Source organism: Cryptomeria japonica, chromosome 6 (genome assembly GCF_030272615.1).
Source record: "Cryptomeria japonica chromosome 6, Sugi_1.0, whole genome shotgun sequence".
NCBI classification, from domain to species: domain Eukaryota; kingdom Viridiplantae; phylum Streptophyta; class Pinopsida; order Cupressales; family Cupressaceae; genus Cryptomeria; species Cryptomeria japonica.
Window position 1 is genome coordinate 57666145 of NC_081410.1, and position 15533 is coordinate 57681677.

General features: G+C 36.3%; 1 protein-coding gene across 1 annotated transcript in view; it reads right to left on the reverse strand.

Annotated features, from left to right (window-relative positions):
* The window catches only part of LOC131876494 (heat stress transcription factor C-1b-like), a 57798-nt gene extending 42507 nt beyond the window's left edge, over positions 1 to 15291 (reverse strand). The window contains exon 1 of the mRNA XM_059221910.1: positions 15233 to 15291. Within this exon, the coding sequence (XP_059077893.1) occupies positions 15233 to 15291 (59 nt within the window). The remainder of the gene's footprint in view (positions 1 to 15232) is intronic.
* Positions 15292 to 15533: the final 242 nt, after the last annotated feature.

Here is a 15533-nt window from a genome sequence, read left to right on the forward strand (position 1 = left end):
AAAACGACTATGGGAAGAACCCACACCATGGGGAGAAACACCTCAGAGTAGGATAGTGTCATTATGGGAGAGTGGCTTCCAAGTGGGTGCCAGGATAACCCATTGGAAATTTTGCTTAATAAGTGATAACCTAATAATGAATTAGGGGGTTTGGTAGCTTATAAAATTAAATAATATTAATGTGCCCTACTCATATTTGAGTTCTTGTATAGACTCAAGATGTAGTGGAAAGGCCTGAAATGACACGTTCAACTACCTTGTCATCATGAAAGGTAGGTTGGTACTACATGAGACTCAAATGGGGGATGAGGGTTGAGAGAGGCTACCAGGATAACCCAGGATAAGGGTCAGGGCCTATGGAGACCTGTCGAGATAACCCATATTAGACTATGCAATGAAACTCTTTCCTTGTGTACACTAGTGTTCAGTTTGTGTAGTAGCATGTGGAGCATACTTGTTGAAATTGTATATGTTTCTATGTATTTTAAATGGTTTACCCGATGGCAATGTGTCCAGACCATTTGATTTTTATCTCTGTTGTTTTCTTGAAGGCCTTATTTATATCTCCTAGCATGGTGGGGTAGTCCTCTTTGGTCCACATGGTTAGGTGGTTGTTCTTTTTCTTCCATCAGGGATTTTGTACCAGTCATGCGTGGATGGATTCATTTTGTTCCAACTTGTTCTCATGGATTTGGTCAACTTAGTATTTTTAGATGGTGTTTCTATACATCTACCATGTTGTATCTTTATTTATTGATGTAACTGATGTATATTTATGCCTACATGGCAAATGATGTAATATAATGAAAATTAGTGGATAGGATTTTAATTTCTATAATTGAAAGCAATGGTTCTAAATAATTATATGTTTCATTTGTTTCAAAAATATTTATGTTCTGTAGTGTATTGTAAGAATCTTCTCATGTAGAAATGAATTCCTTTAGTTAATTTAATTTACTTAGGAATGCACTAGATATAATCTTTAAATAGATTAATGTTCTCAAATGATGTATGGTTAGATTAAGTAACCACGTAGAGAAATCCTAGGGGATATATATATATATATACATACATATATATATATATATATATATACATATATATATATATACATATATATACATATGTATATGTAGATATATGTATATGTATATATATGCATATGTATATATATGTATATATATGTATATATGTATATGCATATATATGTATATATATGTGTATATATGTGAACTCTTTTTAAAGTTTGTTATTTATAGAGAGATTGATGGAGAGTGTAGTGCTTGCCAATTAACCCTAGCAAAACTTCCAACAATTTACCTAAACGAGCGGATTACATTTGTTTTGTTCACTAATAAGGTTTGCATCTAACTTATTTAAGGCATTGAATTGTTAAGTTGGTTCAATGGTTTCATCCCAAGATTAACTGTCTAACTGATGGCTGATACATTACGCTCCTAGCACAAGTGGAATCACATTTACATGTTTTCATACTCTCCCTAGGGCATTGACTCCACTACTTGGCTGAACATTATTTGTGTTTTATGATTACTGCATTTAATTTACCATCCTCATAACAATGCACCTCTATGCACTTAATGATCTAACCTTAGTATGGAACATAACTAATAGTGCTCATATGCATACTACCCAACATGGTAACTCCCCATAAGGCACTCTATTACTATTGCCCTCTAAGACTCTTAATGCATACAACTCACTACAATACTCAATCAATACTAACTAAGTATGAAATGCACTTCCATAACCATTACACCATCTACGAATCCAATGCAACATTATAATCAACCTAAAGAACTATATGAATAATACTTCACATTCCCCTTAACACATACATCAGTATGGAGCTATTTGCATATGCATGATGTTTATGCACATATGCCCTTACCTTAAGCATGAATGTCAACTCAAGTCATTACATACAATTAGCCTTGATCTTGACTCAATGCATACACTCCAATTCCTTATGCTAATACACTAAAATTATGAATTATGAGATACTTTGATTAAAATGGATACTCCTATATCGCTGTCCACATTTATAATACAACACTCATATGCCACCCTATCTCACTTAATCTCCAATGCATGTACACAAGTCCTAATATTGCAGCTATATACGCGTTGACACTAATTATGCATTAATAATTTTATTGCAGAAATTACATTAACATGTACGTTCCCATTAATTGCTAGTGATATCAAGCTGCTAAGTTTTATTTCAGTTTTCAGCCTTAGGCTGATTGGGTTACCGTGGTGGTAATTATGTTATCAAGAGGTCTACTGTTTCCATGCTCTATCTTGATAGATTATTATAGTTTTTGGTTCAATGTCATCGTTCGAGTTATTTAATCTCATAACAAGATAGTAGCACCTACTTTGTTTGCACTGATAACCATGTGAAAGTATTTGATTGTCTACAATTAGCTTGTTGCATATATCAAGATATATCATCATAAAAATATTAAAATATCTTTCTATCGTTGCATTGACCACATCTTCACATCCATCCATCTAACATATTAATTCTACATAAGTGACTGTATTGCTGATCTAAACTAACTTTAACCACAACATATTGGAAATTCCAACTAACCAAATTACTCTTAAATAAATATGATGATTATATCAAGATTTCAGGTAACAAGTCAAAGCATTTTTATGCTTACAAATACTAAGTCATTACTTACAAGGGTTTATAATTTACTTCTTCCCTAATTACATAAGAGTAGATTACATTACTTCCATTTGAAGTCTAATCTAAAACATGGTCATGACTACAATAGATGTTCTTACATAAGTTACAATGGTGAGATTAACTCACTTCTAAATCCATAATCCTCATTTATTACATAATGATAACATATATATCATGAAGTAATATAGTACAATAATATGCTCCAAGGATCCAAAATCAGCATGACTAAAAATCCAAGTCCACGCACGGAGAAAACACCAATGAAGAGGGAAAAACCTCAGTGACAAAAATATCCAACCACCCAATCAATGTGGAACCTACAACAAACCAGCCCCCAAGCTAGGAGATGTTGCTAGGTCCTGACTCACACACTAAGTCTAGGTTGATGCTTGACCAAAGGGAGTAACTTCAAACACTTTGCATACACAAGCATACCTCAACACAATACAATAAACAAGAAACTCCAAAGGCCGATAAAAATAAAGAATAAATGCAAGAGTAACATATATAATGGACTTAGATGTACAAGGGAGTGTCATCACATGCCAATCCAAGAACAAGGCACTAGCATGTGGGCATGCAAAGCCATCTTGGCCTTTGAGAGACCAAGAGAGATTGGCTTACCATCTCCATGGTCTTCTCATGCTCACGCTAAAACATCCTCCCTAGGGCTGAGTCATGAGACACTAATAAATTTTTCTTTTTAAATTCTCTAACTACCCATACCCATTCATTAATTTAGTTATTAGTTGATTAAAATATGGTAAACTCCCTTATGCCTAAGAGGTCTTTATTTCGTGCAACTTTACAAGGAACCTTGTGATAACCCATCTCTCATGACCCCGAATGTCATAAGGAATCCCACTCCCTTTACATGGACCCATGAATCAACAAACAAGAGGCTCATAAATAACCAAGAAAATCTAATGTGAACATCATACACTGATATACCACACATCATCATATACCCAAAGGACCAATCATCAACTCAATAAAAAGGGCAAGCCTCTTGACCAAAGGAAAACATAACAATATCATAATACGACTTCTATCAAGTAACTGGTGTGTAGGGAAAAAGCGAGACTAGGCTAACATGTCCTAATCCTACCTTTTGACACACATTATGGAATACGAAAGAGCCTAGAGGTATCACACAATTGGATACTTCTTTTTATGGAAGAGAGAGCCACGGGCTACCTATTAGGATTTCTATTCCTTTGTTGTAATTGAAAGATAAAATGATACAAGTTCAATTCGTAATCCTAAAGTGCAAGTATGAACTAATAACAAGATTGCAGAATTAAGGTTAAACAATGGAAAGTTGTAAACACAAGGACAAGACAAGAATGCAAATGCGTACCCAGAGTTAAAATCTGAGTGGAAATGTTCGGGACAGGGCCGCAAGCGCCACTGTCCTGATGCTGCCCCTGAAACTGCTCCTGAAACTGTTGTTCCACAACCTGAAAAGCTGTCTGAAACTTGTTGTCTGATAGAAGGATCTACATGGGGAATAAACTCTCTAGGAGAAGGATCAACATTACTCTCTAAAGTCTCACTTTTGAGATTGAGATTTTTGAAAGAGATGTTAACCATCTTGTTTTGAACTAGGGTTTCCTTATGAGTAGAACCAAGTTGAGGAGAGGGAGATGCTTTATTTTTAGAGGGAGAATGATTGAGATTCAAGGAAGGTGAGAAACTATCAAGGGAGTTTTCAATCTTGATTTCATCCCCTTTGGCTAGGGGTAGAGAATAGTCTATACCTTCTTCTAATGGTTCATCCCAAATAGTGAGGTTGTCGAAAGGAATGTTTGAAGTATTGTCAATTTCAGGAGAGGAGATAACATTGTTTACTAATTCCTCATTCTTAGGAGGGAAAGCATCAATAGATGTGTTAAACTCATCCTTTTTCCTCAAAATATGTTCAATATGATCTTTAGGGGAGAGAGAATTAAGGAAATTTCTTTTTATTTCATCTTCTTTCTCTAAGGGATGCTTATGGGTAAGACAAACTTTAGGAGAAGGGTAAGCATTTATCATTAATTCATCATCTCTAGTGGGAATTTTGTAGGAAAAGGAAATGCCATCACTAGGAAATGTAGGGATAATGTCATCTTCTTGCACAAAAGGATCCTCATGAAGGGAGCATTTTTTAGGAGCCACAAAGTCATCAAGGGCATCATCCAACAAAGCATGATCATATCTATTAAAAGGTTTATCTTTTGATTCAAAAGGAGATATCTCTTCATAGAGGGGATCATTGAAAACAACCATGTTACTAGATTTAGTGGAACAGTTGATAGGAATGTACCCTTGAGAGGAATCATTCGACTTATCTTTCTCATCACAACGAAATGGCATAGTAACAATGTTTATGAGTTTTTGGTAAAATTAAGGTTTGGTATCTTTAGGTTTCTAAAACTCATCTAAAGCTTCATCTAACTCATAATCATCACAAATATGAACATCTTGCAAATAAAAATCTGACATTTTGAAATAAAAATTGCATAAAATTTAAACACACAATGCAAAGAACCAAAGAAACACACTCTTTTTTTTTCCTTCTTTTTTTTCTTTTTTTTTTTTAATTTATGAAAATGAAACTTAAATGAAACACGCTAAATATAGATTTAGATCTAACAAATCTAATGCAAGAGAAAGCAATAATAAGATTCACGTCGGGTTCACCAAAATGTGTAGGGAAAAAGCGAGACTAGGCTAACATGTCCTAATCCTACCTTTTGACACACATTATGGAATACGAAAAAGCCTAGAGGTATCACACAATTGGCTACTTCTTTTTGTGGAAGAGAGAGCCACAGGCTACCTATTAGGATTTCTATTCCTTTGTTGTAATTGAAAGATAAAATGATACAAGTTTAATTCCGAATCCCAAAGTGCAAGTATGAACTAATAACAAGATTGCATAATTAAGGTTAAACAATGGAAAGTTGTAAACACAAGGACAAGACAAGAATGAAAATGCATACCCGGAGTTAAAATCTGAGTGGAAATGTTCAGGATGGGGCCGCAAGCGCCACTGTCCTGATACTGCCCCTGAAACTGCTTCTGAAATTGCTGTTCTGCAACCTGAAAAGTTGTTTGAAACTTGCTGTCTGACAGAAGGACCAGGGCGCCCAACGCCTCTGTCCCAGGGACTAGGGCACCCAGCGCCCCTGTCCTAGCAAGACCAGGGCTTCCCACGCCCCTGTCCTGGTCTTTTTCTCTTAAATCTGGTGTATGGTTCGGTCTCCGTCTGCTTCTTCTGGATCTGCAACTTGCGGCGTCGTCTGAATCTCGAAATCTGCACTTATATCTGAAAAGGTGTTTTGGGCGGCTATATAGGGTTTTTCCTTAGTCAAACGCCCACTTTGGTGATTTCCACCTCCACGAATAGCCAAGTTGTATTGTAAAAGTTATGTGTGTGCAGACCTTGTTTGTGTGCAAGATCCTAAAATGCAAGTAAGCAAACTAGAGCAACCTAGAAAGTAAACCCTAATTGCTTGTAAATGATAATGTAAATGCTCCAAAGCAAGATGTAAAGAGATCTAAAGCATGAATACAAGTGATATAATGAGGCTTATTTAAAGACATGAAAACAACATGAAATCATACCCAACCCCAAGGGAGGGGTACAAGCCAATCTTCAGTCGGTGATCCCTTATTGCTCTTCAATGCCTTCAAAGCCCTAAATGGATGAATGAAATTAATGAATGCTTGATAAATGGATGTTGAATGTTGTTGAAGTCTTCAAAGATCTGCTCTTTCACTGCCTAGAAGGTCCTTTTTAAACCAAAAATTTGGATCCTTTCAAATGAAGAAAGAGAGATCTTATATATGAAACCCTAGGTCTTAATTTCAACTTTTGGCCGACCTAGAGATTGAATCTCCTGCCAATTTCTTAGGGTTAAGCTTTATTTTATGATTGGATCGCGCTCCTAAAATTTCGGGAAAAATGTCCGGGACCGTGTGCACTTCGGGCGCCATGGTCCCGACAACTTTTCACCAAATTTTCAAGGCCATCGGATATGATGATTTTAGAGAGAATCCCGAAGTTAGAGGTGATTTCGAGATGTTTTGACCCCCGAAATCAAGCCCCCAAGTTCAAAATAGGACTTAATTAGGGTTTTTGATTAAATGATGTATTGGAGGAATAAAATGAAAGGGGCACACTTTAATGAAAGGGGCCCAACTTTATGATATGGGAGATGATAAAATAGAACCTTAGACCTAATTAATTTAATTAATTAAGTGCTAAAAGGAAAAAGCAATGCAAAATGCAAAATGCGCCAAGGCGGGTGCTAAACTAGGTGTGAAATTGTACCACCCTAGCAAGTGCATACAATTTACGATGCTACATTTAGACCCCACTTTAGTGGTCATATGAACACTACGTGCATATGCAAGATAAAGTATAGAAAAGTAAACATTATTTGAAAAAGGATATATCCATAAGTCTGTCGAACGTAGCCCCCAGTAGTATCTGCAGTACACAGTTAGGAACCACACCTTACAAAGCACACGTTAGATCACAAAATCACCTAATGCTTACTAAGGAAGGTGATGAAAATTCGAGGGTAGCTATATGCCCCCCCCTATTTCGGTTTGCTAATTTTAGTGAGTTGAAACAGGGTATCATGTTTACCACTTCGAATTGTTAAAGAATATTGATGACAAATGCTCACAAGAAGATTTGATATGAGATCAAAAACTAATGGAGAATCATTTGGTAAGAAAGAGGACTAAATCTAAATTCCAACACAACAAAGAGTGTGAGGATTTGAGAGTTCTCTAACACAAAATGGAAACAAAATGCAAAGAGAAGAAAAGAAAGGAAAAAAGCATGAATACACACATTGGTGATCCATGAAAAGAATAGTGAGAGAGAAAACATGGACTTCTCGCCCCTAGATCTTGTCTAGGTGATCCATGGGAAAAAGGACATGGAAAACTAGCCCCCAGAGTTTGTCTAGGTGATCCATGTAAGGGAGGAGAGTGAGAAAGTCTAGCCTTATGCTGCTAGTTCCACTCAACCTCATGCATGTGTGTGTAAGGGAGGTTAGAAGTACCTCATAGGAGTCTATGCCCGAGTATGCTACAACCTGTATATGTATAGTACAAAAGCGTGACATCTCGCTCTAAGAGTCTGTGCTCTGGTTCCGAGAATGACCCATTGCTCAAAAAGTGTAATGTTTATGTCATAAGCAAAGTAGAACAAGGATACCTACCTTCATCACAAAAGAAGATACCCCAAAAATGCAACAATGTCATAGATCCAAGCAAGAGAGTTTTGCACTCTTTAAGCAAGGATAAGATAGTTGAAAAAGGGATATCTTGTAGTATGTGTAAAGGAGATCCTTAGAGGAGAAGAGATCTTTGTACAAAAGACACCTATCCCCAAGAGGAATTGTCTTAAACAAATATAACATCTTCTAGAATAAGACAAAGAAGAGAATAAGAATGCAATACTTCCTTCTTTTGCGAGATGAAAGTGATTCTTAATGAAGGATGACGCTCTTTTTAACCCAATTTGGAGAGTGAATTCATTATGGATGTATTTTACCAAGTGCAAAAGAGGTTGTAGCCAAGGACTTACACCTCTTGTAAGAGAGAATCCTTGAACAAACAACAACAAATGCATACAAGGAATAACATCAAGTAATAAAGTTCACACCATCCACGAAATAGGAAAAAGTGGATCCTTAGATGAAAACAAGGAAAGATCATTGCCTCCCAAGTATAAGGATAATGAGAAGGACTTACACAATCTTCTAGGGAGAGATTTAGACATAAGAAAAATGTACTACATACTCACATGAGTTCATGCAAGCAAGACATTAGTGTATGTAAAATGCTCCTCACAAGAAGTGGGTAGGATAAGAAAGAGAATACACATCTTCTCCCATATCTAGGAAAAGAGAATTCTAAAGCAAAGATGATAAATATTTCCACACTATTACCCCATAGGAACAAGAGATAACATAGAAAAATTAGGCTATTATGTTGCTTCAAAAATATGATTGCACTTGAAATTGTACCGTCATGAATGACAATGAGCCCCCAATAAATGAGCTACCAATGTCACATAATGATGAGCAATATAATAGCCATTAATGTTATTTAAAGACATGATAGATTGAATAAGGTATTTGAATATGACATGCTGAATGCTCAACTATAAGTGAGATCAAAAACATGTATAAAATGATAAAAATTGAAGAAGAAAAGTCACAAGACATCTTAGAAGAGGGATGAATGTAATTTATTAGAGCCTTATCCCTAGAGGAAAGGACTTTATTATGAATAGGAGATAAAGATTCATAAGTGGATTTAGAAATTTGAGGGGAGTCATAAAGAGATTTGTTCATTGCCAAGATTTCCTTGTGAGGGGAATGAGGGTTGACAGCAGTAGAAGATGATTTAGTTGAAGTGAGATCATCATCACTACTAAATATAGCATTCACATTGAGAAATGGTCTTTTAGATGCTTTGGTGGGCTTAGAAAGATTATATCCAAGTCCAAATGAATATTCATGCATGTTATGTTCTAAAGGAACTTTAATTCCTTGTTCATTTGTGCCACAACCATTTCCACTATAGCCACTCTTAGCCAAAATATGAAAACCACGACCATAACGATTAGCCATTTCAAAAAGAAAAGGTGGGTTTTCATAATACAAAGAATCAAATTCTTCAGAATTAGAGGTGTGAGGAGAAGAAGTTTGAGAAGCAGCCACAAAATTATTGCTCATAGGTTCAGGTAAGACTGATTGATCTCTAGTTTCTTCCTCCTTTTTAAATTTAAGCTCTCTAGGAGGAACCCTATACTCACCTAATAAAGGTGGGATTAAAATCAAGAGATCCCCAATCGTCTTCTACAAGAACCTTCTCAGGTTCAAAATCCTTTTCATGTATAGATTCAAGTTGAGAAGAATCTTCTTTAGGAACTTCAGACTCATCCAAAGAATTTTGATTATCAGAGGGTGATGATTCATCCATAGGTATCTTGTTTAATGAGTCATCACTAGAAGAGGAAGGCCTAGAAGAACTCCCTTTGCAAGTAGATGTTTGCAAACAAGCTTGAAAATTAGTATCACCTATCAAGGTATATGTCTTATTATTATAAATAAATTTAACTTGTCTATGCAATGTAGAGGGGATAGCTTGCATACTGTGAATCCAAGGTCTCCCTAATAACAAGTTGTATGTTAGATTTCTCGACATAACATGGATAGGAGTAGGCAAAGTAATAGGTCCCACTGTGATGGGTAAGGTGATAATACCTAATGAAGACTTAGCCACATTATCAAAGCCTCGAATGGGATGAGAGTCAGGCTCAATAAGGGATGTATCCACATTCATCTTATGCAATAGATTAATGCTACACACATTAAGGCCAGAACCATTATCTACCAGTGTTCGTCTTATAGCAGTGTCATTTATGATAACCACAATCATCAAGGGATCATATTGATGTTGAATTTCGCTAGTAGGCAACTCATCTTGAGTAAACACAATTTGAGCTTTAGGATTCATCACAGAGTTAACCAAAGACACTATATTACTAGATGTATTAGGTGGAGGAACATTCAAATCTTTCAAGGCATATTGTAACATTCCATGATGAGCGGAAGAAGTTTGGATCAAATCCCAAAGGGATATCTTAGCAGGAGTAGTTTTAAGTTGTCCTATGAGATCATATTCCTTACCAAGAACTTGTGAAATCCGTGGAGCTTGCGGAAGAATAGGTTGAGGATTAGGAAGAGACACTAGAGTAACAGGAGGAAGATTAGGCTGCCTACTATTTCTAGTATTATAAGTATGGGCAACCGCATGATAACTCTCTCTAGTCAGTTGCTTAGCATACTCATAAGGGCTCTTAGTAGAATAACCTCCTTGCATAGTAATAATAGGTTTCTTAGGAGTGCAAACAGAATCATTAGCATAACCACCTTGGACCACTAAGATAGGCTTATTTAAAGGTTGAGAATTTTGAGAAGGATAGGCACCTTGGACAGTGAAGAGAGGTTTGTTAGGTGTTTCATTCACACGTATCAAATTGATTGAGGATGGTTTAGAGGAATGAACAAAAGTGTTGGAAGAATTATTGATAATCTTCTCTTGCACTAAAATCTTATCAACGATTAAATCAATTTTAGGAGAGAGACAAGGAGTAGGCATTGATGTTCCAGTAGGAAGAGTAATACTAGCAAAGGTCATATCATCCTCTATCATCAAAGGATCTACATGGGGAATAAACTCTCTAGGAGAAGGATCAACATTACTCTCTAAAGTCTCACTTTTGAGATTGAGATCTTTGAAAGAGATGTTAACCATCTTGTTTTGAACTAGGGTTTCCTTATGAGTAGAACCAAGTTGAGGAGAGGGAGGTGCTTTATTTTTAGAGGGAGAATGATTGAGATTCAATGAAGGTGAGAAACTATCAAGGGAGTTTTCAACCTTGATTTCATCCCCTTTGGCTAGGGGTAGAGAATAATCTATACCTTCTTCTAATGGTTCATCCAAAATAGTGAGGTTGTTGAAAGGAATGTTTGAAGTATTGTCAATTTCGGGAGAGGAGATAACATTGTTTACTAATTCCTCATCATTAGGAGGGAGAGCATCAATAGATGTGTTAAACTCACCCTCTTTCCTCAAAATATGTTCAATATGATCTTTAGGGGAGAGAGAATTAAGGAAATTGCTTTTTATTTCATCTTCTTTCTCTAAGGGATGCTTATGGGTAAGACAAACTTTAGGAGAAGGGTAAGCATTTATCATTAATTCATCATCTCTAGTGGGAATTTTGTTGGAAAAGGAAATTCCATCACTAGGAAATGTAGGGATAATGTCATCTTCTTGCACAAAAGGATCCTCATGAAGGGAGTGTTTTTTAGGAGCCACAAAGTCATCAAGGGCATCATCCAACAAAGCATGATCATATCTATTAAAAGGTTTATCTTTTGATTCAAAAGGAGATATCTCTTCATAGAGGGGATCATTGAAAACAATGATGTTACTAGATTTAGTGGAAGAGTTGATAGGAATGTACCCTTGAGAGGAATCATTCGACTTATCTTTCTCATCACAACGAAATGGCATAGTAACAATGTTTATGAGTTTTTGGTAAAATGAAGGTTTGGTATCTTTAGGTTTCAAAAACTCATCTAAAGCTTCATCTAACTCATAATCATCACAAATATGAACATCTTGCAAATAAAAATCTGACATTTTGAAATAAAAATTGCATAAAATTTAAACACACAATGCAAAGAAGCAAGGAAACACACTCTTTTTTTTTTCCTTCTTTTTTTTCTTTTTTTTTTTTTTATGAAAATGAAACTTAAATGAAACATGCTAAATCTAGATTTAGATCTAACAAATCTAATGAAAGAGAAAGCAATAATAAGATTCACGTCGGGTTCACAAAAATGTGTTGGGAAAAAGCGAGACTAGGCTAACATGTCCTAATCCTACCTTTTGACACACATTATGGAATACGAAAGAGCCTAGAGGTATCACACAATTGGCTACTTCTTTTTGTGGAAGAGAGAGCCACAGGCTACCTATTAGGATTTCTATTCCTTTGTTGTAATTGAAAGATAAAATGATACAAGTTCAAATCCTAATCCCAAAGTGCAAGTATGAACTAATAACAAGATTGCAGAATTAAGGTTAAACAATGGAAAGTTGTAAACACAAGGACAAGACAAGAATGCAAATGCGTACCTGGAGTTAAAATCTGAGTGGAAATGTTTGGGATGGGGCTGCAAGCACCACTGTCCTGATACTGCCCCTTAAACTGCTCTTGAAACTGCTGTTCTGCAACCTGAAAAGCTGTTTGAAACTTGTTGTCTGAAAGAAGGACCAGGGCGCCCAGCACCCCTGTCCCAGGGACCAGGGCGCCCAACACCCCTGTCCTGGTAGGACCAAGGTGCCCCACACCCCTGTCCTGGTCTTTTTCTCTTAAATCTGGTGTATGGTTTGGTCTCCGTCTGCTTCTTCTGGATCTGCAACTTGCGGTGTCGTCTAAATCCTGAAATCTACACTTATATCTGAAAAGGTGTTTTGGGTGGCTATATAGGGTTTTACCTTAGTCAAACCCCCTCTTTGGTGATTTCCACCTCCACAAATAGCCAACTTGTATTGTAAAAGTAATGTGTGTGCAGACCTTGTGTGTGTGCAAACCTTGTGTGTGTGCAAGATCCTAAAATGCAAGTAAGCAAACTAGAGAAACCTAGAAAGTAGACCCTAATTGCTTGTAAATGATAATGTAAATGCTCCAAATCAAGATGTAAAGAGATCTAAAGCATGAATACAAGTGATATAATGAGGCTTATGCAAAGACATGAAAACAACATGAAATCATACCCAACCCCAAGGGAGGGGTACAAGCCAATCTTCAGTCGGTGATCCCTTATTGCTCTTCAATGCCTTCAAAGCCCTAAATAGATGAATGAAATTAATGAATGCTTGATAAATGGATGTTGAATTTTGTTGAAGTCTTCAAAGATCTGCTCTTTCGCTGCCTAGCAGGTCCTTTTTAAACCAAAAATTTGGATCCTTTCAAATGAAGAAAGAGAGCTCTTATATATGAAACCCTAGGTCTTAATTTCAACTTTTGGCCGACCTAGAGATTGAATCTCCTACCAATTTCTTGGGGTTAAGCTTTATTTTATGATTGGATCGCGCTCCTAAAATTTCAGGAAAAATATCCGGGACCGTGTGCACTCCGGGCGCCATGGTCCCAACAACTTTTCATTAAATTTTTAGGGCCATCGGATATGATGTCTTTAGAGAGAATCCCGAAGTTATAGGTGATTTCGAGATGTTTTGACCCCCGAAATCAAGCCCCCAAGTTCAAAATAGGTCTTAATTAGGGTTTTTGATTAAATGATGTATTGGAGGAATAAAATGAAAGGGGCACACTTTAATGAAAGGGGCCCAACTTTATGATATGGGAGATGATAAAATAGAACCTTAGACCTAATTAATTTAATTAATTAAGTGCTAAAGGGAAAAAGCAATGCAAAATGCAAAATGCGCCAAGGCGGGTGCTAAACTAGGTGTGAAATTGTACCACCCTAGCAAGTGAGTACAATTTACAACTCTACAACTGGGAACTCAGCGAGGTCTTCACACTCACTGCCTCAAAATCACCAGCATAAAGAATTCACCCTCATGGAAAAAATCATTATGAGGGTACACACGAGTAACAAAATTAAACTCACAAATAACTAGACATGAGATGAGAGATTTAACTTGTATTAAACAATCACTCAAGTGACCTCTAGGACTAAACCATAAAAATACACAACATTTGACAAACATTGAGGTGAACAATGAAAAAACTGGGGCAACGAGTATTTTACACTTAGTCCATGCTAATACACAAGGTTCACCCCAAAATTACGAGCGAACTTCTCAAATACTCATTTGGACTAATAACTGACATTTAAACAATCAAATTAACTACAACGGAAAAAATGTAAGTACACGCATTGAAATCATACTAGACAATTCAAGAAGAGAACCAAATCAAACTTACAATAACAATTAGAGAAAGTCACACATTTTAGAACACCATAATACCAACCATAACGAATTGATAATGAACGAAAATATACATATGTGGCAATTTGAAAAAAAGAAATAAATTTCATAATTTTATAATGTCGGGGAAATTGAATTTACACCCCATACTGGCAAATAATTTCTAGCAGGGTATTATTTAAATACTTAATTTGTGGGAGGTGCTGGTAGCACCACCATATAGGTGGTTGGTGTTGTAGCACCCACCACTATGTCGGGGGTGCTGGACAACACCACCACATAGGTGGGAGGTGCTGGAAGCACCACCACATAGTTTGTTGGTGGTGGATCACCACCCACTTATGTGGGAGGTGTTGGATAGCACCACCATGTATGTGGTGGGTGCTAAGATACCCACCCAAAGCATAGGGGTGCTTACAAGAACCACCCCATAGATGGGGTGCAAATAGACTCCCAACCCCCCCCCCCCCCTTTTGAACAATAAAAAACATACAATAGAGACCCAAGAAAGAATAAATAAATAAGGGGAAACATTAATACAAATTTTAGCCCATGGAACAAAATAAAAATGGGTGCATAAAAAAATTAATTCACCCTATCGAATTTTAAAAGAGATGCAACAATTTTTCTATGGCAATAGATGAATTGGAAATTTAAAACCCATTAAACATGCATAAATCAATACCCGAATTGAATCACAAATTCTAGACATGGATAACAACATTTTACATCTACAAAATAATGAAACCCCCATTTCCCCAATTTCACCTAGTTCAAACTTTTATAACCAAATTTCAAGTTTAATAGTAGTGCATTTCACCCAGCAACTACTGAATTAACAACATTTCAACAAAAGCCCCATGAATGCACTCAAATTTTGAAACATAGAGAGGAAGAAAAACAAAGATTTCTTTCAAATTTTGGACTTAAACCTAGAAAGAGAAAGGGAAAACAAAAACCTACCTCTTTCTGTGAGATGTAGAAGGAATCTTTGGGTAGCAACAAATCTCTTCCGAAATCATGTTCCCAATTCTCCAATTCTCCAAAAATGGCAAAAGAAAGAAAATTCATTACATAAAGCTAAAATGGGAAAATATCTTAACTCCAATGTCCATGAAACCCTAGCTAGACATAATTAAATAATTAAATATAATATTCTTATAAACTTATGATATTAAGTTATTTTTTTGACTTTTAAATGGCAGAAGCGGGAGCGGGAGCTCAAATTTCAAATTCTCAGCAAGGCAGGAACCTTGGTTCCAAT